At 39.6% G+C, this 23,672-nt stretch overlaps 3 protein-coding genes across 3 annotated transcripts in view; 1 reads left to right on the top strand and 2 right to left on the bottom strand.

The window, feature by feature from the left end:
- The window catches only part of LOC107635529, a gene marked incomplete in the record, with an annotated part of 4,604 nt that extends 2,120 nt beyond the window's left edge, over positions 1-2,484 (bottom strand). Inside the window, 7 exon segments of the mRNA XM_016339018.2 lie at positions 1-70; positions 679-763; positions 850-970; positions 1,082-1,207; positions 1,623-1,720; positions 1,811-1,925; positions 2,033-2,484. Coding sequence (XP_016194504.1) covers positions 1-70; positions 679-763; positions 850-970; positions 1,082-1,207; positions 1,623-1,720; positions 1,811-1,925; positions 2,033-2,200 — 783 coding nt within the window.
- On the top strand, positions 4,533-5,164 carry LOC110271363. The gene is made up of 2 exons (XM_021122142.1): positions 4,533-4,991; positions 5,078-5,164. The coding sequence occupies exons 1-2, from the start codon at positions 4,574-4,576 to the stop codon at positions 5,128-5,130; spliced, it is 471 nt and encodes a 156-aa protein (XP_020977801.1). The 5' UTR covers positions 4,533-4,573; the 3' UTR covers positions 5,131-5,164.
- Positions 11,418-12,147, bottom strand: LOC107637391 (pre-mRNA-splicing factor CWC21-like). The gene is made up of 2 exons (XM_016340811.1): positions 12,095-12,147; positions 11,418-11,973 (listed from the first exon to the last, which is right to left on the bottom strand). The coding sequence occupies exons 1-2, from the start codon at positions 12,145-12,147 to the stop codon at positions 11,418-11,420; spliced, it is 609 nt and encodes a 202-aa protein (XP_016196297.1).

Below are 23,672 nucleotides of genomic sequence, written 5' to 3'. Positions count from 1 at the left end.
ATGTGATGCGAGTATGTTGAGGGTAGTATTGTTTGATTCCACCCAAACACATGGCTCTTCCAAGTATTTCCTATTCAAATGAAAAAGCAATAAAATAAGATGTCAAACTGATGTTATATTGTTATCTAAAATCAAAATTTTAAAATGAACAAGATCCTAACTAAAGTTCAAAATAGAAACAAGATAGAAGAAGTAAGCCTAGTGCATTTAAATTAGCAGTGGACTACAAGTAGTTAACAGTTCATTCAAATTTAAAAGTATGTCAGGAATCAGTGAAGCACAATTATCAGCTCATGCTCCCAGATCACAACCACACATTACTTTAGACTCTACAGCTTAAAATTTTGACATCACATAAAAGGCACCATGACTGAGTAAGTAGGACATACTAGCCAGCCCCACTCTTCAGTATTAAGGCTTGTTTGCATAACACTAATTACTTTCTAAAATGTCATTTTAGTACTTCTAGAGAAGCTAAAATATCAAGCTGCTCCAAAATCACATTTGAGCAATCAATACAAACACAGAATAACTTGTTTATAAGATCCTTTCACATACGGACTTACATAAGCTACTTGGCCAAACAGACCCTACGTTAAAGTTTACCACAACAATGCACATCTATTAGCAATATATTCTTTTAAAATTAGTAACATAAACTTTAAAACAGTAATTCACCTGTACAAGGTAGAGCGGCTGAAATTGCGTCTAAGGAACTTTGCAACATGTTCTAATGCCCGACAAATGATAGGGATCAATGCAACTGCAACATATTTAGGGAAAAGTATTAATAAACACAGAATAAACACTGAATATTCTAATCAGGGTAATTAATCAAGGGAAACTCACGTTTGAGGCAAAGATGTGAAGTAACAAATGAAAGGCAGTAGACGAAGGTTATAAAATCTTTTGTTGCAATTATTGTCTGAAAGTAAATTTGCAATCCCTGCAAATTCCATGCTGTTGGTTTCTGCAATAGAATAAGGCAATACATTAAAACAAAAGCAGAGACCAAAATCCCAAGATAACATTAACTCTGAATACAAAATAATCATCTCTAAAATCATAACAACAAACTTACCCCATATAATGAGTACAAGGAAAACAGAGAAGAGCATGTGGTACCCAAAAAAGAAAGTCGATAAGCCCTATTAGAAAGATGTCCTGGCACCAGTGGAATGAGTGAAAGGACAGCCACAACAAAAACCTATACACGTGATATTAAATAAAAGCATCAGCACATAAGTAAACTTAGCAAATCTGCAATTCAAATGCCTCATACAACAAAGATCCTTGTCCTCATGTTTAAAATCTAAGGTCTCAGCATTAAAATTTTGAACATTAAGAAAAACAAAGATAGCCAGCAGTGGCATCCACTTGTAAGAAAATTGAAATCAACATTTTCAGTCATTTAACAATATTACTAAACCTTAAACTAAACTTTCTAAGCTCCACCCTCATCTTTCCTTCTCTTAACTAATAAGTCATAACTTCAGTCAATACTCAATAGGAATAAAAAATTTCACAATTTATTAACCAAATTAAAACCTGATCATTTAGCTAAAACTCTATGAAGCATAAAAAGAGAAAGAAGCATGTTTATTACTGGAACAAGAGTTTACCCAAGCATTAACAGAAAACTGAACGGTTTGGCGATCCCAACGCAAAGGTGCTGCATTAGGAGCTTGCGTCGCATATGTTCCCGAACCCGAAGATCTACCTGAACATGCACACAAAAACAGAAAAAATAAAAAACAAAAACGAAAAACTAAAAAAAAAAAAAGGAAAAACAAAAGGAGAGAAACTGAACCTGAATTACTTCGTGAACGAACGCCTGTGTTGGATGAAGTAGTGGAAGACGAGGTGGTTGAAGAAGAACGCGAACTACTGGTAGAAGACATTGGCTCTACGACGAGATCGGGATCCTGTGAAGCACAAAACAGAGTTGAAAATCCAAAATGTTAAGTCCATGTTTGGATTAGCTTACAGAATTAGAAGAAAGCGTTTTGAGAAAGACGAAGAAAGCGATTACGATGTAGCGTTGGTAGAATTTGTGCTTGAAGTGGTTGATGACGTCAGGGCGGGAGGCCATGTTGGGAGGGATGAGGACGTTGGCCCAATAATCGGCCCATCGAGAATCGCCGTCGTAGTCGTAGGACGCCGCCGCCTCTCTCTTAGCTCTCTGAGCTTCATCGCCCATTTTGCTCTGCTCTCTGCAACTACCTGCTTCTGCTGCTTTATGTGGCGGTGTCGTTTTGGTGAGTTGTGAGTGAAGCTATTTAGTGTCGTTTACTTCGTTGGGGATATTGGATCGATTGATTCCTGTTTACTAAAACGACGAATAGAAATGAGGGGGGTTTTAGCTTAATACTTTGCTAATTGGATGCAAAGAATTTCGCAATAGAGTAACGCATCTCAATTCTCATCTCATTCACCTTCTTTCTTTCTTTCTGTTTTTGTCACACTTATAAACCCTTACCTTTTGTTATTTTTCTTTTCTTTTCTTTTGCTTTTTTCTTCTTTATATACTATATACGTAGACTATACGGACAAAATTGTGGATTTTTGGTATAGGAGGTATTTTTTATTTAATTTTAATACACTGATAAATAATTTGACTATTTGAGAGCTTAGAATTTTACATAATTATTTGAAATATAAAGAGTTTACATAATTATAAGATCATATTCATATATTTAGATGATTTTTTAAATAGTGAATTTAAACATTAGTAGTACAATTATTTTTTTGTAAAACTCTTTTACACTAATCATGTATAAAAATTAGTTTTTTATACAAGAAATTCAAGATAAAAGAATAAAATGAAGTCCAACTTAACCTAAAAAAGATTTGGGGAAAAAAAAAGCACCCCAAGAAAAGCATTTGTTAGATAGAGATGAGAATGCAAAATTGAAAACCTAGTCTAGGTGCAAATCCATTTTGAAACTGTTCGTTACCTAACGATCTCAGGTACTCGACGGGTCGGGTGGTGATGAGAAGGTGAACGGGTGAGACCCTGAGCTGACGTGGAGTGAAGACAGAGGTGTGAGCTGGAGACGCCGAAGGTGATGTGACAAAAAAGGGAGGGGTGCCCACCTGCATGGACACTCCAACGATCAAGTCAGAGTCCGTACGGAAGGATGGCCGAATTAGATAAGAAAGGTGATGTACCTCGGGGGGAGAGCTGACCTCTCCCCTTATATACTGTGCTGGGCGGGCCCACTAATGACCTAGCCCACTGGCCAAGGAGCTTGTTAGCTGTCCTAGTCCATGCGAGGGACATAGGTCGTTTCGGACTTCGGGTCGGGGCTTCGGGTGCTGCTCCAAGGACACCGACCCGACTGGTGACCTGGGCCGTACGGATCGGAGGCCGGGTATGGTCCGGGTCGGGTGTTAGGAACCGATCCGTCGGATCCCCCTGTTGTAGGGGTTGGTTTAGGCCTGGGCCAGGGGCGGTGGCCCGACCCGACGGCTAGTTGAGCTGGACTGAGTTAGTCCGTAACAGTGCCCCCAACGCACCAGCCTTGAGGTTTGGAACTCGTGGCTAGGCGTGTTTGCCTTACGCCGAGACGGAATGTGTTCCTCTTCTCGGGAGCTCGTTGGTGGCGTTTCGTGTTTCTTACACGTGGTTACCTCGTCTCTGACGCTGCCTTCTTGGCTTCCGCGCCAGGCATTAAATGTCCATCATTTCATGATTTAAAATTTCGCGTGAAATGGTGAATATGCCCTTGCCTTTTGGCGCTTTTCCTCGGCGGTTACACTTTCCCCTATTTTTGCTTTGTAACCTCTCCATATCCCTTATTTCTTCTCTTTTTCTTTTTCTTATTCTTTTGTGCGCTGTTGTTTTTGCTTTCTTCCCTGCTATTGCTACTGTGCAAATTTCTTCCTTCTTCCAGTGCTTTTTCTTTGGATCCTTCCTTCAATCCTTCTGCATTTTCCTGGTACGTTATTTCTACGGCTTTCTTTTTGTTTTGCTTTTTCCTTGTGGTTTGTGTGTTGTTCTTCTTTGTGCCTTTTTCTCGATGCATGCCTGGTTTTCTCCTTGTTCTTGTTGCTTCTTCTTTTAGAGGGGGCGCCACTGGGTTTTACTTAGATTTTTGCTTGGGTTCTGGGTTAGTGTAGGGGGTGATTTGTGGCTTGTTTTTCTTACTGATAGGGTTCCCGACCTCCCGTTCTGACTAAGTGGTGCCCCCGCTGTAGGTATGGCTGAACGCCCCGTGCTCCCGAACCTGACTCAGCGGCCGCTGGCCGATTTTGTTGATCATTACGCTTGGGTTACTTCCGATGTGAGAGACACCCCTTCTAAGGTCACAAAGGAGAGCCTTCAGGATCTTCGCCAAGCCAAGCTCTTGTGCGGAGGGGGGCCTGAAGAGGCGTTATACCAGGTTTATGTTCCGGCTGATCGGGAACACGTTTGCCAAAAGAACCTGGCAGCTCCTTGGGTTGTCGATTGGTTATGGGTTTATCAACCCATGTTTACAACCCTCCCTTTTTCATGGGTTTGTTGAATCATTGTGATGTTGATCCGTCACAACTTCACCCGAACAGCTGGGCTGCCATCCAATGCTTCGAGATGGTTTGTGAGTATCTAGAGCTCCCGATCTCTGTGAGCGTTTTCCTTTACCTCTTTCTTCTTACGAACCCTTCTCAGGAGGGGAAGACAAAAAAAGGATACATGTCCTTTAGGCCTCAACAAGGCCGCAGAATCTTTGGCCTTTTTGAAGACTCTTTCCATGGTTTTAAGTCTACCTTCTTCAAAGTTAGGCCGGTTGAAGGTCATCAGCCCTTCTGGCTTACTACTGAGGGGGAACGGCGGATCCCAACCTATTGGAGTTTTGGGGCGGGATCTGATTACTTAATAAAAGTATCCTATGACTGGTTGAGCCCAGAGGATCGTAACATCGCTGACATCTTGTTGGCTATTTTTGGCGAAAAGAACCTTAATCCTCATATGGTTATGGGGGACCGGGAGACCGGTCGGTCTTATGTTGGTAAGTTTATTTTTCATGTATCTTCGCTTAGTTTTTTTACTTTTATTGCTGCTCATGCCTTTTGCCTTTTGCCTTTTTCCTTGCAGTTTCTATGGCTGGTGGGAAGACTACCCTTGCTGAGCTGATGAGCCTCATCTAAGATGGTGATGGTGATGAAGACTCTTCGACAACCCCTTCAGCGAGCCAAGATGAGGAGGTCACTGGCGAGGCTAGCGGCCAGGTCACGGGGGCTGATCGGGCGGAGGCAGCCAAGGTCCCTCCTGAGAATGTTGCTGGGAACCCAGGTGTGGAGGAGGAGGTTCTTTTTGGGGAGGAGGACTTGGGGTCCGGTGATGACGACCCGTAAGTTGTTGACAACCCGAAAAAGAGGAAGCGGGATTCGGGGAAGGCCCTCTGCATCATGGAGAAGAATTTTGATGATGGGGTTTTATTGAATTCCAATTGCTTCCTGGCACTGAGGAGTTCTTCCGGGATGCCGACCTTGCGGGTCAAGCAAGGTGGATCTACCGTAGTCTCCTCCGCGCTGCTGCTATTGCCAAGAAAATGGAGTCTGTCTTGGGTATGGAAGGGAAGCTTCGGGACTCCCAGAGGGACTTGACTGACTCGAGGTCTCGAGAGGAGTCTCTAAAGAAGAAGTTATTTGAGCAGGAGGAGAAGGCCAAGAAAGATGCCAAGGAGATCAATAGGTTGGTGGAACGGGACATCGCCTTGATGAAAGATCTGAATACCTCTCGTGGCGAGACCGCTGCTGCCGAGAAGAAAATCAAAGACTTGGAGGAAAAGCTGAAATTGGTTGAGAGCTCGGCGACGGCAACCATCAGAAGGCAGCTGCTTTGAAGAAGAAGAATAAAGAGATTGCTAAGGGGGCCCAGGAAGCCGTGAAGCTGACTGAGGAAGGGATTAAGCTTCAGGTCGCTGTGCTGGCTCCTGACCTCGATCTTTCTCAAGTGGGTGCTCTTAAGACTGTTGAGGACGGAAAAATTGTTGACATCCTTAAGCCTTGAGATGGACTCTTCTTTTCAGCTTTTTATTTCCCTTGCTTTGTTTCTGTAATTTTGCTTTTGCTTCTGGGCCTTTTTGAGGCGCCTTTGATTGTAATGAAAACTTTGCTATATTTTTATTAAGTTGCTTTTATGATAATTGTTCGCTTGCTCGGGCCGTCGTGGCTTTTTGGTTTACCGCTTTTATGGTATTTACCGTCTTTTATCGTTTGTTGCTTTGAGTTCATCTAGCTTTTGGTCCCTTTGGTTCCCGAGGTGATCAGTCCCGGGCTTCCGTTAGGTCGACCGCTCGTAGTTTTCATCGTTTTGTTGTAATTTAGCGAAAAAATCTTGCAAAAGAAGTTGTTATATATATGCATTGTAGAATTTAAAACAAAGGGGTAATTTGATACATAATCAAAGAAATAAAATTAAAGGAATTAAAGTGGATGGGGTCATGTTGCCAGGCCGTCAGGTCGCTTCCTCCTATGAGTAGAACCTTTTTAGGTTTGCCATGTTCCATGTCCTCGGCACCTCGCTTCCATCTAATTTTTCTAGCTTGTATGCACCTTTGCCGAGGACTTCCCTTACCCTGTAAGGTCCTTCCCAATTTGTATCCAACTTGCCTTCTCCTGGGGTTGGTGGTCCTATGTCGTTACGTCGTAAGACCAGGTCGCCTTCCCTGAGGCTTTTCTTCAGCACTTTACTGTTGTATCTTAGGGCTATCCTTTGCTTGATTGCTGTCTCTGTCAAGTGTGCCATCTGTCTCGTTTCGTCAACCAAGTCTTTCTTGACTGCCTTGTTTCCTCCCCCAAGAAGTAATCTTGGGCTCGGCTCCCCTATCTCAACTGGGATGACTGCGTCGACCCCGTATGTGAGTCGGAAGGGTGTCTCTCCGGTAGATGACTGGGGGGAGGTTCTGTAGGACCATAAGACTGAGGCCAGCTCGTCTGCCCATGAGCCCTTCTTGCCTTCAAGTCGTTTCTTTAGCCCCTTTAAGATGACTTTGTTGGCTACTTCCACCTGTCCATTGCTTTGAGGGTGTTCGACTGAGGAGAACTTTTGCTTTATTTCTAACCCTGAGAGAAATTTCTTGAATTTCTTATCAGCGAATTGTGTCCCATTATCCGATATGACGGATTCTGGGATTCCAAATCTTGTGACTACTTGCCTCCACATGAATTTCTGGCAATTTGCTAAAGATATGCTGGCTAGTGATTCTGCTTCTACCCATTTGGTGTAGTAGTTTATGGCCACTAACAAGTATTTTACTTGTCCTGGCCCGGGTGGGAATGGCCCCAAGAGGTCGACTCCCCATTGGGCGAAAGGTCGGGGTGCAATCATCAAACTGAGTTCCTCAGGTGGGGCTTTGTGGAAGTTGGCATTTGCTTGGCACTTCTTGCATTTTCTAACGAACTCCTGAGCGTCCGACATCATCGTGGGCCAGTAATACCCTGCTCGGATGATCTTCCTTGTCAACGACCTTCCTCCAATATAGTGACCACAACACCCCTCATGAACTTCGGTTAGGACGTAGTCCGTTTGGTCGGGGCGTAGGTATTTGAGCAAGGGTTGGTGGAGTCCTCGTTTGTACAACTGCCCTTGTATGATCATATATTTGGGAGCTTCCCTCCTAGTGGCTGGCGCTTCCTTCTCGTTCTAGGGTGTTTCACCGTTTTCCAGGTATCGGAAGATGGGGTCTATCCATGAGAGGGGGTTTGGGGTCTGAGTTGCGCATAAGATGATTGCTGGTTCAGTCGCCAGTCCTTGGATTAGGGACCTGTTCCCTGTCCCAGGCTTGGTGCTCGCTAGCTTGGAGATGAGGTCTGCTCGGGCGTTCCTTTCCCTGGGAACATGCTGGACTATGACTTCCTCAAAGCTTTTGCATAACTCTCTTACCTTTTCCAGGTATTTTTGTAGTAGTGTATCCCTAGCCTGGTAGCTGCCGTTTATCTGGGATGTAACAATCTGGGAGTCACTACTAACTTCTACCCTGGATGCCCCGACTTCCCTAGCTAGAATTAGCCCTCCTATCAATGCCTCGTATTTTTCCTGGTTGTTGGAGACGGGGAAATCGAACTTGATCGACTGCTCGTAAGCTACCCCTGCCGAGTTCTCGAGAATGATCCCGACCCCTCCGAACGTTTGGTTGGATGCTCCGTCAATGTGGAGCTTCCACCGTGTGTTCGGTATCTTGGGTGCCTCCCCTGTGACTTCTACCAGGAAATCTGCCATTGTTTGGGCTTTGATTGCTTGTCTGGGCTCGTATTGCAAATCATATTGGGACAACTCTATTGCCCATGCCATCATTCTCCCTGCGAGGTCGGGTTTCTGGAGGACTTGTCGAATGGCCTGGTCGGTTCTCAGGATGATCACATGCCCTTGGAAGTATTGCTTGAGCCTCCTCGACGACGTTAGCAGGGCGTAAGCCAGTTTTTCCAGCTTGGTGTATTTCAGTTCCGCCCCTTGGAGTACTTTACTGATGAAGTATATTGGGCGCTGAGTCTTATCTTCTTCTTGGATAAGGACGGCCGCCATGGCCTGCGTGGTTACTGCTAGGTATAAGTACAGAGGTTCTCCTTCTCTGGGTTTGCTGAGCACGGGTGGTTCTGAGAGTATTTTTTTGAAATGGTTGAACATTTCTTCACATGCCAGGGTCCACTCAAAGGCGATTCCTTTCTTCATTAAATTGAAGAATGGGAGGGCCTTTTTTGCCGAGGCTCCGAGAAACCGGGATAGAGCCGTGAACTTCCCGGTTAGTCGCTGCACATCTTTGACACACCCTGGGCTTGTCATTTTAAGCACAGCCTCGCACTTATCTGGGTTAGCATCTACCCCTCGTTGTGTTATCATAAAGCCTAGGAACTTCCCAGCTTCCATAGCAAATGCGCACTTGAGTGGATTAAGCCTCATTTTGAATTTCCTTAGTGCTTTGAAGACAGCTTGGAGGTCGTCTATGAGGCTGCTTGGCTCTGCTGTTTTTACCAAGATGTCATCCACGTAAACTTCTACCGTTTTACCGATGAGGTCATGGAAGACTTTGCTCATTAGTCTTTGGTAGGTGGCCCCGCATTCTTCAATCCAAATGGCATTACCTTGTAACAATAAGTGTCTCCTGGTGTTATGAACGCCGTCTTCTCCTCGTTAGGTCGGTGCATCGGGATCTGGTTGTAGCCAGAGTACGCGTCCATGAAGCTGAGGAAGCGATATCCTGCCACCGAATCTACCAAGGTGTCGATGTTGGGGAGGGGGAAAGAGTCTTTAGGGCATGCTTTGTTCAGGTCGGAATAGTCGACACACATTCTCCATTTGCCACTAGATTTTTTAACTAGTACGACGTTGGATAACAAGAGTCTTTAGGACATGCTTTGTTCAGGTCGGAGTAATCGACACACATTCTCCATTTTCCATTAGCTTTTTTGACTAGGACGATGTTGGATAGCCATGTCGAGTATTCGAGCTCTTTGATGAACTCGGCTTCAAGTAGCCCGGCTGTTTGTTTGGCGACTTCATTGGCCCTTTCTTGGGACATCTTCCTTCGCCGTTGTGCTACTGGCCTTGCGTATGGTTTGACGGCTAGTCGGTAAGACATGACTTCGGGATCTAAACCCGGCATGTCTGATGGTGTCCAAGCGAAAAGGTCGCCATTTGCCCTTACAACCTCCATGAGGGGTCCTTTGAGTTCATGGGACATATTTTCGTTTACGAAGGTAAACTGTTCTGCCGACTTTCCTATCTGAAACTTCTCCATGTCCCCTTCTGGTTCTGGTCTCGGCTTGTCTTCTAACCTTATATCCAGGTCTGCCAAGAACACGCCGGCTGCTTTCTTAGATTCTTTTCTTAGGGAGAGACTGGCGTTGTCGCAGGCGACCGCCGCTTCTAAGTCTCCCCTAATGGAGCCAACAGTTTCTTTGTCCGTTACGAACTTCATTGCTAGGAATTTGGTGCATATCACAGCTGAAAATTCGTTGATGGTTTTTCTTCCTAGAATGATGTTGTAGGCCGTGGAGTCTCTGAGGACTACGAAGTCCGCCATAACCGACCTTTTGGTGTCACCGGCTCCAAGGTAGATTGGGAGGGAGATCGTCCCATCGGGCTTTATGTAGTTGTCGCCTAGCCCCATGACCCCGTGTTGGTGGCTCTTGAGGTCGAACTCCCTGAGTCTCATAGCATCGAACACATTCCTAAATAGGATGTTGGAGTCAACTCCAGTATCGACGAGGATTCGCCTGACCAACCCTGTCCCGACCATTGCCGTGATCACCATGGGGGGTTCTCAGGGAGATCATGAAACCATTGGTCTTCTGGGCCGAAGGATATCATGGGAGGTCTCCCGCTTGAGGTGGTGGGACCTCCTGTCGAGATAGATAGGACCCGGGTGTCTTTCTTTGCTGCTGATTTGGATTTAGGGGGGTGTTGCGTCTGACCACAACGTTAACCAAAAAAGTTGGGGGGTTGTCTGTGTTCCCTGTGGGCTCTTGCCTAGCCTTGACGGCCCGGGTGCGATTTTCTTCTGAGTGCTCCCGTTTTTGTCTTCTCGGTTCTCGAATAAGTTGGGAGAACTCGCTCAATTTTCCTTCTCGGATGGCCTGCTCCAAGGCATTTTTGAGGTCGAAACAGTCTTATGTCTTGTGGCCGAAACCCTTGTGATAATCGCAGTACAGGCTTTTGTTGCCTCCCGTTCTCTCTTTCAGTGGCCTGGGTCTGGATAGGATTCTTTTGCCAAAATTTGCTGGTAAACTTCCACTATGGGCGCCGTGAGTGGCGTGTAGTTTGTGAACCTTCCCACCCGTGGAGGTTGTTTGTGCTGTTTGGCTGGGGTTCCGTCCCTGGGGACCTCCTTATATCTATCGACCTAAGTGACCTACCGGGCTGGAGGGTTAGGGAGCTGCCGTTTATTGGCTGCTACGACCTGACTGACTTCCTCATCATTGATGTATTCCTTGGCCACGTTTTGAATTTTCTACATGGTCCACACATGCTTTGTTGTGAGGTGCTTCCTAAAGTCCTCATTCAGCAGGCTGTTTGTTAGGCAAAGACTAGCGACCGAGTCCGTGAGGCCGTCAATTTCCAAGCATTCGTCGTTGAACCTGTCATGAAACTTCCTGGTCGGTTCTCCGGGTTTCTGGGTGACCCCTAGCAAGTTGATCGGATGTTTTGCCTTGGCTATGCGTGTCGTGAACCAAGCTAGGAAGCTTTGGGAAACGTCTGTGAAGGTCGTGATGGACCCTTGCAGGAGTGCATTGAACCATCGGATTGCTGGGCCGGCCAGCGTTACGGAAAATGCTCGGCATCTAACCGCGTCTTCTACTCCTTCCAAGTTCATTCTCGCTTCGAAAGCTGTGAGATGCTCCTGGGGATCCTTAGTCCCATCGTACCTCATCGAGGGGTGGAAGGGGGTGGTTCCCATGATGATGGGTTCATGTTGTTTCTTGGTTTTCCCTCTTTAGGACTCCCTATGGCTCTTGGTATTGTCTTGGTGAGGTCGAGAGGTCGCCTGCATGTGCGCTTCGTCGCGCTTTGTTGGGCTTCTTTCTCGGCTCCCGGGTTTTCGGGAGGGGGAGCGGGTGCGAGTGCGAGATCGGCTTCTCGCTGCCAGCTCCTGCTCGAGGTTTTGTACTCTGTGTCTGAGTTCTTGCATGATCTTGGCGCTATCGGCTTCTGTCCCTCCGAAGGGACGTCTTTCGGGGGTCTTAGTGTATATCAGTTGGTTTGGCTGGACGGAGGACTGCGGGTGCTCGGCGGCACGAGCCGTCGAACTCGCCCTACTCAGGCGAGCCCCTCCTCCTTCGCGAAGCTCCTTTGACGTGGGAAGTCGCTCCATGTCTACAGGGTTTCCACAAACGGTGCCAATATTCGTTACCTGACGATCTTGGGTACTCGACGGGTCAGGTGGTGATGAGAAGGTGAACGAGTGAGACCCTGAGCTGACGTGGAGTGAAGACAGAGGTGTGAGCTGGAGACGCCGGAGGTGATGTGACAAAAAAGGGAGGAGTGGCCACCTGCAAGGACACTCCAACGATCAAGTCAGAGTCCGTACGGAAGGATGGCCGAATTAGGTAAGAAATGTGACGTACCTCGGGGGTCCCCTTATATACTATGTTGGGCGGGCCTACTAATGACCTAGCCCACTGGCCAAAGAGCTTGTGAGCTGTCCTAGTCCATGCGAGGGACATAGTTCGTTCCGGACTTCGGGCCGGGGCTCCGGGTGCTGCTCCAAGGACACCGACCCGACTGGTGACCTAGGTCGTACGGATCGGAGGCCGGGTATGGTCCAGGTCGGGTGTTAGGAACCGATCCGTCGGATCCCTTTGTTGTAGGGGTTGGTTTGGGCCTGGGCCAGGGGCGGTGCCCCAACCCAACGGCTAGTTGGGCTGGACTGAGTTAGTCTGTAACAGAAACCGTCACAAAAGGATAAAAAGAATTGCCAGTTTCCCAAGTAACTTAGTGATTTTTAATTAATTAATTACTATTTATTTATTTATTTGATAATAATTATTAATTTCACATTATCTAAAATAAAAACTTAATATAAGACAATTCTCACTTCTTAATTAATTTTTGGAATTGAGTTAAAGTTATTTAATTTCTTATATTATAACAGTAATAATCTATTAATACATTTAACAAAATATCAATTTCTTATCAATCGTTATCAATTAAATTTTTAAGTTTGAAATTTATCTTTTTTCATAAATAAGTTTTGCATGAGCATTATAATGGTGTATTTAACAAAATAAAATGTTAGAATTTATATCTAAAAGTATTTATTTTTGGTGAAGAATTTATGTCTTCCTACAAGATAGTTAAAGTTAGCAATAGTAATCTTTTAATATTTTAATTTCTTAGGTCTGAAATAATTTATATGTGAATATATAGTCTTATAATATTTTCGTTAATGATTATACTAACAATTTACATATATCTTTGTCTAGCAATATTTGTCAGAACACCAAGGGAATAATAATGATATGTACATCTTATTGGTAGGTGATGTAACACTACCAAATTCGGTCATGCCTAGCGCATGAAAAATTCATTTTCAGTAAATCTCAGAAGCAGATTATTTTAAAAAAAAAAAGAACATATATAATTTCTTAAAATCAGCGTATGCTCGTATATTAGATATTTAAGACAAATTTATTATAATTACAAACAAATTTAGTTTAAGTATTTGTTTAAAAGCTAACTACTCAAGCAAACAGAAAACAGAAATGAATAAAGGGCTTTAATTATGGGATTCAAAGTCTTGCAGCAAGTTGAATGGCACCAATCACATCTATTATCATTCTATTATTAATGTATATTAAAACGGAGTTAAAGATAATTTTTAAATCAGAGGTTCTACGCATAAAAGTCATTTTAGTTTACAAGTCATACAAGTTAAGCTAAACCCAATAAAAAGGACGTTCACCTATATCAGTGTGTTAATACCCGCTACTCAACGGTTTTCATAGCGCGCTCACTCACCATTATGAAAGAAGTTTTTTCTTTTTCCTCGATCAAAACCACAACCGTCGTTTCGTTTCTCCTCCTCCTCCTCGTTCTCTTCCTCATTCTTCTTCTTCTTCTTTGTGTTTCTCCTCCTTTTTTCTTCAGGTATTTCATCTTTATTGTCGTTTTTTTATTACTGTTATTGTTGCTATATTTTTTTCCCTCCTTCTCTTTCTATTGATTTTGTAACATTATGTATTTTTTTACCCATATTTGATTTTTTCTCCCAAGAAGAATTATGAAAATATGAAATAAGAAGATGAAGAAGAAGAAACAGCAGAAGATGAGGAGAAGGAATCGAAAGAGTTTTGAATTATACAGAACTTATCAGCACACATACACCGAAAATTCTTAAACAATACACCTAAATATCTTCCTGTTATACCCAAATATCTTCGTGTTGCACCCAACTTTGCTGCAAATACAGAAAAATGTTTCCTCTAATGATGCATTTTTTTGTTATTCTTTTTTTTCTTATTTCTTTCTTTCTTTTAGTTGAACGAATGTAAGTTCATCCTCTTCCAAGTAATTTTGTACCATTATGTGTTTCTTCTTCTTCTTTGTTTGATTTTTTTTTATTTTTATTCTTGTTAAAAGAGTAAAACAAGAATAAACTTGAGAAGATAAAACAAGAAAAAAAAAAGATGGATAAGAAAAAAAAAAGAAGAAGATGATGATGATGATGATGAAAAAGAAGAAGAAGAAGCAGCAGAAGATGAGGAGGAGGGAGAAGAAGAGTTTTGAATTATGCAGAACTTATCAGCACACTTGCACCGAAAATTCTTAAAGAATACACCCAAATATCTTCGTGTTACACCCAAATATAGAAAAATATTTTCTTTAATGCAAAACTTTTACATTACATTCAATTCAAACCATCAACGATAAACAACAATTTTCACAAACAAAAACAACATTATTCACCTACAGAATCATAAACTAGAATTGAACCACACCTCAGCCACTTGATTGGATTCATAATAATCAATTTTGTTCTGGTTCAATTAACAATCTGAACTTGAATTATTCATTATCTTCAACAACGAGATAACTGATGATAGATGAGAAAGCAAGGTTCTAAAAACCGAACCGGTCATCGAACTGCTCTAGTTATTGGTTCACTGGTTTACAGATTCAACCGGTTCGACCGTGGTTGAACCGAAAAAACCGTTTTATAATAAAATAATAAATAAAATATAAATAAACACACAAAAACTATATGATCTTATCAATTTACAAACTCAAGTTTTTTTAAAACACTCTTAAAATATATGTTTCCAAGCACTTTTGTCATCATCATCTTCAGCTTTACACTCATCACTCAATTAAAAAATTCACAACCCTAATTCTCTATTATTTCTTTTGGAAAAATAAAATCCCATTCAAGAAGAAAACAATAGCAGTAAGTAATTGAGAATATTTGTGAGACTCAACACCAAGACATAGAACAAGTATACATATAGTGCAGTACCAAACAATCCAATTCTCAATTCCATGAATCATAAACAAAAGGATGTCTAGATATCCACAGAATCAATCAAATTCAGCATTAAAAAATATCAAAAACCAAATTTTGCAGTTAAAGAACGAAGTAAAAAATATTAGAAATGAGAGTGGCTTGAACCACCGTCTTCTACATCAGAGAAATACATTATCATCATCATCGTCACTCCCAAGACCTCCAACAACAGCATCATCTTCATGATTTCCTTGCTCTAAATCAATAACATGGGACATCTGCTGTTTGTTAATTTTTTTGAAAGCATAGTTTAAAATTAAAACACAGCAACAAATAATCACCTTAAACTCAATCAATAAATCTATCAACAAAAATTCAAAAACAGCCGCAGCAGAGTAACAAATCCATTTTTAGCAATAATTTCGACAACAACAAAAAATCAATTTCTTTGATTGATTTCACATTCTGAAAATCACTAATCAGATTCAGAACAGACTCAACGGAACAATAACAATACAATCCAATTACAATATAAACATTATATTGTGGAGGAACAACATCCAATAACAATAATCTCAAGTTCTCAGCAAACAACACTCAAAATTATTCACAATTATTCAACAAACAACAAAATTCAGTAGTTCACACTTCACAACTTAACTAACAATAATTATTCACAATTATTCAACAAAGTTCACAGTTCAATTCAGTAACTTCAATTGAATCAGTTCACAGAATCTTAGTTCACACTTCACAGTTCACAGAAAAATAAAAAAAAAATAGTAAATCACATAGTTAATAAAAAAATTACCTAGAACTAGAAGCTAGAAGAATCAAACAATTATTCAATCATAGTTAATAAAGAAAATTATTCACAGAGCTTCACACTTCAGTAAATCAGTTCACACTTCAGTGACTTCACAATTCACAGAGCTTCACAGAATCAAACAATGGTTCATTCATAGTTAATAAAAAAACTTACCTAGAAGCTAGAAGAAGCCTTCAACAGATCATGTAAGAGGGAGACAGAGACACCGAGTGACCAAGACAAGGAAGCGTGGCTGTGCGATGGGCTTCGAATGAGCTTCGAACGGGACAGTGGTTCGGAGGAACAGAGCTAGTGCCGGCGGCGGCGTGGCTGCGCGACGGAGGAAGGTTGCGATGGCTACGTGATGGAAGGGAAGGTTGATATCGATGGCTACTGTGCGATGGAGGGAAAGTGAGCGAGTAGACGATGGCTGCTTGAAGGAATGACGACAGCGGCACGAGGCGGTGGTTGGACGGAGGTGAGGGACGATCAGGAGCTCGATTGAGAGGAGCCCTGCTCTGGACTGAGTGTGAGAGAGGCAGAGCGTTCTGAAATCTGGATCTGGGCATCTGGCACAGGAGGATGAAGTTAGGGCTAAGCTAAGTGCAGCAGCTGAAATGGCGACGTTTGGCTCCCCACTCAAAAAACCGGCCGGATCACGGTTTGGTTTGACCGACCGGTTTTTGACCGGTTCACCAGTTCAATTGCGGTTTTTGAAATCCACGATTTTGGCATTAGTTCGAGTCATTTTCCTCAGCGGTTCACGGCTCAACCGGTTCGATCAGCTGGTTCGAACCAGTTTTCAGAACCTTGGGAGAAAGAGAAAAAGGAAGGAGGAGAAGAAATTCTAATGAAAAAAGAAGGAGGAAGAAGAGGAGGAGGAGGAGATGGTGTTGGTGAGAGAGTAAAACAAGAAGAAACTTGAGAAGGTAAAACAAAAAAGAAAAGATGAATAAGAAAAAAAGAAGAAGAAGATGGTGATGATGATGATGATGAAAAAAGAACGAGAAGCAGTAGAAGATGAGGAGGAGGAAGAGGAAAAGTTTTGAATTATGCAGAACTTATTAGCACACATACACCGAAAATTCTTAAACAATACACCCAAATATATTGCAAATACAGAAAAATATTTCCTCTAATGCTACATTTTTTTCTTCTTCTTCTTTTTTTTTATTTCTTTCTTTCTTTTAGTTGAATAAATGTAAGTTCATCATCTTCTAATTAATTTTGTACCATTATGTGTTTCTTCTTCTTCTTTGTTTGATTTTTTTTGTTTTTATTCTCGTTAAAAGAGCAAAACAAGAAGAAACTTGAGAAGATAAAATAAGAAAAAAAAGATGAATAAGAAAAAAAAAGAAGAAGATGATGATGATGATGAAAAAGAAGAAGAAGAAGAAGCAGAAGATGAGGAGGAGGGAGAAGAAGAGTTTTGAATTATGCAGAATTTATTAGCACACATACACCAAAAATTCTTAAAGAATACATCCAAATGTCTTCGTGTTATACCCAAATTTGTTGCAAATATAGAAAATTATTTTCTTTAATGCATAACTTTTACATTACATTTAATTCAAACCATCAACAATGAAACATTATTCACCTACAGAATCATAAACTACTAACGAAAAAATTAACTTGAATCGAACCACACATCAGCTACTTGATTGGATTCAAAACAATAATCAATTTCGTTTTGGTTCAATTAACAATCTTAACTTGAATTATTCATTATCTTTAATAACGAGATAACTAATGATGGAGGAGAAGAAATTCCAATGAAAAAAGAAGAAGAAAGTGGATGAGGAGGAGGAGGAGGTGGTGGTGTTGGTGATGACGATAATGAGAGAGAAAAATATCGACGACGAAGAAGAAGAACGTGCAGCAAGAAGAAGAAGAAGAACATGCAGTATGGCACGAAGAGAAACGTGCACACGTGAATATAAATGACTTATATGACTTGTATAAAAAAAAAAAGCTTGTATGTGAAGAATAATTCTTTTTAAATATATTGTTAGTCTTCTAATTTTTTATCATGATACCACATCAATTTAAGTCGTTAATTCATACAATGAGTTATATTTTTACATTATGCTATAAGATTTTCATTGTATTTTTATCTCTTTATATTAATCTATCTTTATATAATGTTATAGGATTCTTTTTTAACCTTAGAGAAAAAGACAAACTGATCCCTAACTTTTTGGTTTGTGGACATTTAAGTCTATAAAGATTTAAAAATACATTTAAGTCCCTGACTTCTTCAAAATTTAGACACATCGATCATTGTATCTAATTTGTCCCATTTTAAAAATTCTCTCACATGTGCATCCGTATCAACCAAGTCTGTACAACAGGAATCACGTTTGATTTTTCCGTTAGGTCAGACTCAAGTGAACATGAGGGATCAATATGTACAGGTTTTGAAATGATCAAAAACTTAAATGTATTTTCAAATTTTCAAAGACTTAAATGTCTGTGAATCAAAAGGTCTAGGACTTACTTGTTCTTTTCTCTTAACCTTAACTTTTCATATTCTCTTACCCTTTATTTTATGTAGGTTACACTATTACTTTTCAATCTTAATATTAATTCTTTTTAATAGGTATAAATTTGATTATATTCTAATCACTTCTCTTCTCCTTTCATACTCATCTCTCATTCTTATATTTACTATATAAATCAATATTCATTTTGCACATTTTCTTTATCTTCTCTCACATAATCTCATACATCTTTCTTTTTATCCTTCTCTCTCCATTCTTACTAATTTTTTGCACAACTGAAATTTGGTTGATGACCATAGTATTTATTTTTATTCTTTTAATTTGCTAAACATATGTATTAAGCAATTGTATGATTATATTTACTAATTTTTCTATTTATTTGTGTAATTGTATTCATGAGTTATATAGTGTCTTTGTGACTTTGTCGCCTATATATCACTTCTTTTTCTTTCAACAATTTATATTTTTTTAATATCTATATTTAGTTGTAATAATATTGTTGAAAATTCATGTTGTCATAATTCATGAAAAATAAAACCAGAAAATTGAATATCGCTTTTAAATATCAAACATTAATAATATGAGTAAAGTATCATTTTTGTCCTCAATATTTGGGGTAAGTCCTACTTGTATCCCTAACATTTGTAAAAGTGATTCAATATTATCATGCCGCCAATTACACATCATGAGCTTTAGTTGGACTTCTTAAAATTTCTTCTTGAAGTTAGAATACAAATGTCTGGGACAGAAATCGATGATCCACTCCGGATAATAGCTCATCAAAAGTTGAAACTAATCCCTACAACATTTGCATAATTCACTTTTTTAGGGATATAATTGAACCTAAACATAAATAGTGGGTACAATATTGAAATCAAATACATCCAAGTGAGACCGAATTGAGAATAAATACATTCAAATGAGAATAATTGAAAAATACAATTTGATAGCAGGATAACATTGAATCACTTTTATAAACGTTAGGGATACAAATAGGACGATTTAAACGTTAAGGACACAAATAGGACTTACGCCAAACGTTGGGAACAAAAATGATACTTTACTCTTAATAATATTTACTATATAAATCAACATTCACTTTAAACATTTTTTTTATCTCCTCTAACATAATTTCATACCTCTCTCTTTCTTCCTTTTCATTATTCTTGCTAATTTCTTGCACAACTAGAATTGAGTTGATGATAATAGTTTTTTTTTTTTTTTTAATTTGTTAAACATATGTATTAGGTGGTTATATAATTGCATTCATTAATTTTTCTATTTGTTTGTATAATAAATGTATTGTATAGTATTTTTTATAAATTAACTTCTAAATTTAATATTAACTTACATATAATCTAATATATCCTTAAGCAAGGTTCTGAAAACTGGTTCGAACCAGTCAGTCGAACTGTGAACTAGTGACTAAGACGGTTCGGTTAGAAGTCATAATCGTTAAATCAAAAATCACTATTGAACCGTCGAACCAGCCAAGAACCGATCGGTCGAACCGAACTGAAATCTGAACGGTTTTCAAAAATCTTCACCAAATGGCGCCGTTTCATTCACCGTGGAAAATCCTAACTCTGCGAACGTGAACCTCTTCCCCAAGATACAAATGAAGCACTTTGCCACTCTCTCACTCACAAGAACACTCCTCCTCCTTCCTCTCCAACTCGAGCTCCTCCTTCACTCCCACACCTCCTCCGTCCAGCCACCGCCTTGCTCGAAGCTGGTCGTCTCCGCCACTATTCGAACTTCGAAGCCACCGTCGCCGCTGCAACTAGTCTTGCCTTATTCCTCCATCGCGTAGCCATTGTCCTGCCGCGCTGCCTCTGTTCCTCCGCGTCAGCCCCACCGTCGTGCTCCTTGTCCCGCTATGCTCTGTCTCGAAGGATCTAGTCCATTCCTTAATTGATTGAACAGGTAAGTATATTCATCTTTCCCCTTGACTAAGCCCGGTCAAGTTGGATTTTTCACAACGATACTACAACATCTTCTCTCTTTAGAAGTTTTTTTATTTTTTTAACTGTAATTGTTGTTTTAAACTTTTAATTGGTTAGTTAATCTATGATTTTTCATCTTGCTTTTTTAATTATTGTTATCATTAGTCATTACTGTGATTTAGGATTGTTGATGATCTTGAATATTGATTCTGATATGCTTTGGTTCTATTAATTGATTGATTTGGTTATGATAATTCTTAATTTGAACTGTAAAATTCCTACAATACCCTTATTCCTCTTTTTTCCAAACCAAACCCTAACTCTCTCCTAACACACACACACATCCCCCAGTGAGAATGAAAGAAAGAAAAAGAGAGAGGGAAAATGGATAGGGAGAAGAAAGGAAGAAGAGGGGGAGAAAGAGGATGACGCCGGTGAGGGCTACGTCGCCGTCGCTGTCGTCGTCATGGCTGCTCGTGGAGGACTGTTGCCGTCGCTGAGGGAAGCCCGAGCAGAGAGAAGAGAACGTGTGGAAGAGAGAGAGAGGCACAATGAAAAGAGGAGGGAGGTTTCGTAGCCGCCGCCATCAAAGCCAGCCTCGCCGTCGTCGTCGCGGTTGCAAATTTGGAGCTTCGAAGAGAGAGAAATGCCAAGGAGGACGGACCGTCCGCTGCTCCGCTGTTCTTGTCGCCGTTTGGATGTACCTAAACCAAGCCATCGTCCTTGCCGCCGAAGTTGTTAGTGCTGCTAGAGCTGAACCGTTCCTGTCACCCGGTCTAGCCTTTTTCCTTGATTCTTCTCTAGCTTTCATGTTCTATTATGCCACCATTTAATCTGTCTTGTCCTTTAAATTCAATTTTCGTTATGCCCTGTTTTAGATTCCCAGAACTATCACCAGCTCCATCTTATCGCTACTCCGGTCCAAATCTTGTGCTCATTCGTTCCATTCTACTTCAATCCTCCTCACCTTGAATTTGGCACTCCGGATTTAGTATCTTCGGTCCCTTGGGACCACGTTGTGAGTAGGCTTTATATTTATAATTGTTTATCTTTTTTATTTATGCTATTCTTAAGTTTTAATTATATTTATAAAACTATTGTTGAAGAACTTTGATTTGATTAAGATAATTGATTTATTATAGTTGAATAATTATTTTTATGAAGTTCATACCTTAGAAATTTTACATGAGACTATATATATGTTTGATAAAGCTTTATATTATTTTAGAATATTTGATTTTATTCGAATATATACTTTTTGAAGCATTGAAGTATTTATTGGCACTAACATACTTTAAAATTATGGAATATGTTCTTATAATTAAAAAAATATGATCGGAAAAAATTTCTGATGAGAAAGTATTATCTGATTTGATTTGATTCGATACCTTATATATTTGAAAGATTAAAGATTTATTGTATTTGAAACTATATATTTTGAATTGGTTTGGAAGGCTCGTATTAGAAAACCATAGTTAACGGCAGTTATGACATTAACTTAGATGCATCTAACTCAGACTCCAGCTACCGCCGTTAACTTAGATGCATATAACTCAAACTCTAGTAGTAGGGGTGTTTCTAGTCTAACATGTAGGCTACACGTTAAATCTATTATTCTGTTAGGACACACAAGAGGAAAGGACTACCCATAGAGGTGGAGCCGCCCATGTGTAGACTTTTGATTTGATTTTTGTATGAGAGCTCCCTTATTGATTCACTTATTATTATCAACTATTATTTTTTAATTAACATTAATTTGATAATAATGTTTATATGGTCTCATGTCGATTATAGATGTATTGTCTAGTCACTGAGTTGCAAAACTCACTCCATTTTCTAAAAATATTTTTCAGGAACAAATACTTGATTATGTGAGATTTTCTATTCAAGAGTAACGATTTGCAATGAGTACCTATTCTTTATCGAGTTCCTAAATGTATATGCTCCATATGTCACAGGCAGGATCCAACCATTCGTAATTATTTTATTTTTTGTTAAAAATGTATAACTATTTATTTTAGAATTTGTATAATATTTGTAACTTTCTTATTCAACTTATATTTGAGTATGTTAGACTTGCTATGAAATTATTTTCCTAAACGCCGGTCATGGCCCATTTTAGAACGTGACATGAACCTTGCTGAAGTTGTTCAGTTACATAACTTATTGAAATTGAACTTGAGCAACAACAAACTAGAAGGAAGCATCCCTCTTACTTCAATTCATTCGGAGCTCTCTATTCTCTTGATATTAGTGGAAATTTGTTGAATGGAATAATACCAAGAGTGCTTGGAGAATTGAAGCAATTACAGTGGTTGAATTTCTCTAGCAATAATTTTTCTAGCACAATTCCATCTAATTTTAATGGTAGATCAAGCTTAACTTTTGTCAACATATCATACAACCAGTTAGATGGGCCTCTTTCAAATAACAGAGCCTTTCTTCATGCTTTAATTAAATCATTAAAAAATAAGAAAGGCTTGTGTGGTAATGTCACTGGCTTGGTGCCATGCCCAAACAATGCTAGCGGCAAAAGTCACAAGGTCATGTTATTGGTTCTGCTTCTTATCTTTGAAGTATTAGCACTAACACTTTGTGTGATTGGTGTTTTAAAGAAATGTAACCAGAAAAACAATTTTTTATATTGAGTCATGATGAAAAAATGGCATTTGAAACCATTATTAAAGCTGCCAATAATTTTGATGACAAATATCTCATTGGCATTGGAGGGCAAGGATTTTTTTACAAGGCTGAGTTGTCTTCAGGTATGGTTGTTGCTGTTAAAAAAACTTCACATGAAATTAGATGTAGAGAATAAGTTCAATTGAAAGACATTTAAAAATGAGGTCAAAGTATTGACAGAATTCAAGTACCAAAACATCATAAAGCTGTATAGTTTTTGTCAGCATTAACGATTCTTCTTTTTGGTATACAATTATAATTATGTTTTAGTATTTTTATTTATATTTTATTTATTATTTATTATAAAACGATTATTTGTAGATGTAGACAATTGAAAGACATTTAAAAATGAGGTCAAAGTATTGACAGAATTCAAGTACCAAAACATCATAAAGCTGTATAGTTTTTGTCAGCATTAACGATTCTTCTTTTTGGTATACAATTATAATTATGTTTTATATGTTTTAGTAATATTTTATTTATTATTTATTATAAAACGATTATTTTGGTTGAACCAGTTAAACAGTGAACCAATAAATCAGTATAACTAGAGTGGTTCGATGACCGATTTGATTTTTATAACTTTATTAATAAGGTTACGTTTGATTTTGAAAATAAGACAAGATAAGACACTGAGAACAAGATATAAGCAGAGACAGACCTAAGTGAGAAGGAGGGGAACACTTAATCCCACTAGAAATTTAGAAACAAATTAATAAGTAAATATAGATCAATATATTTAGTTTACATTATTATATTATCTTTGCTTCCATTAAATTTATGTTAAAAGAAATTTTATATTATTAAA

The sequence above is a fragment of the Arachis ipaensis genome, chromosome B04, assembly GCF_000816755.2.
Source record: "Arachis ipaensis cultivar K30076 chromosome B04, Araip1.1, whole genome shotgun sequence".
NCBI lineage: Eukaryota > Viridiplantae > Streptophyta > Magnoliopsida > Fabales > Fabaceae > Arachis > Arachis ipaensis.
The sequence above is the reverse complement of the archived record's forward strand: the minus strand, read 5'-3'. Positions and strand labels throughout refer to the sequence as shown.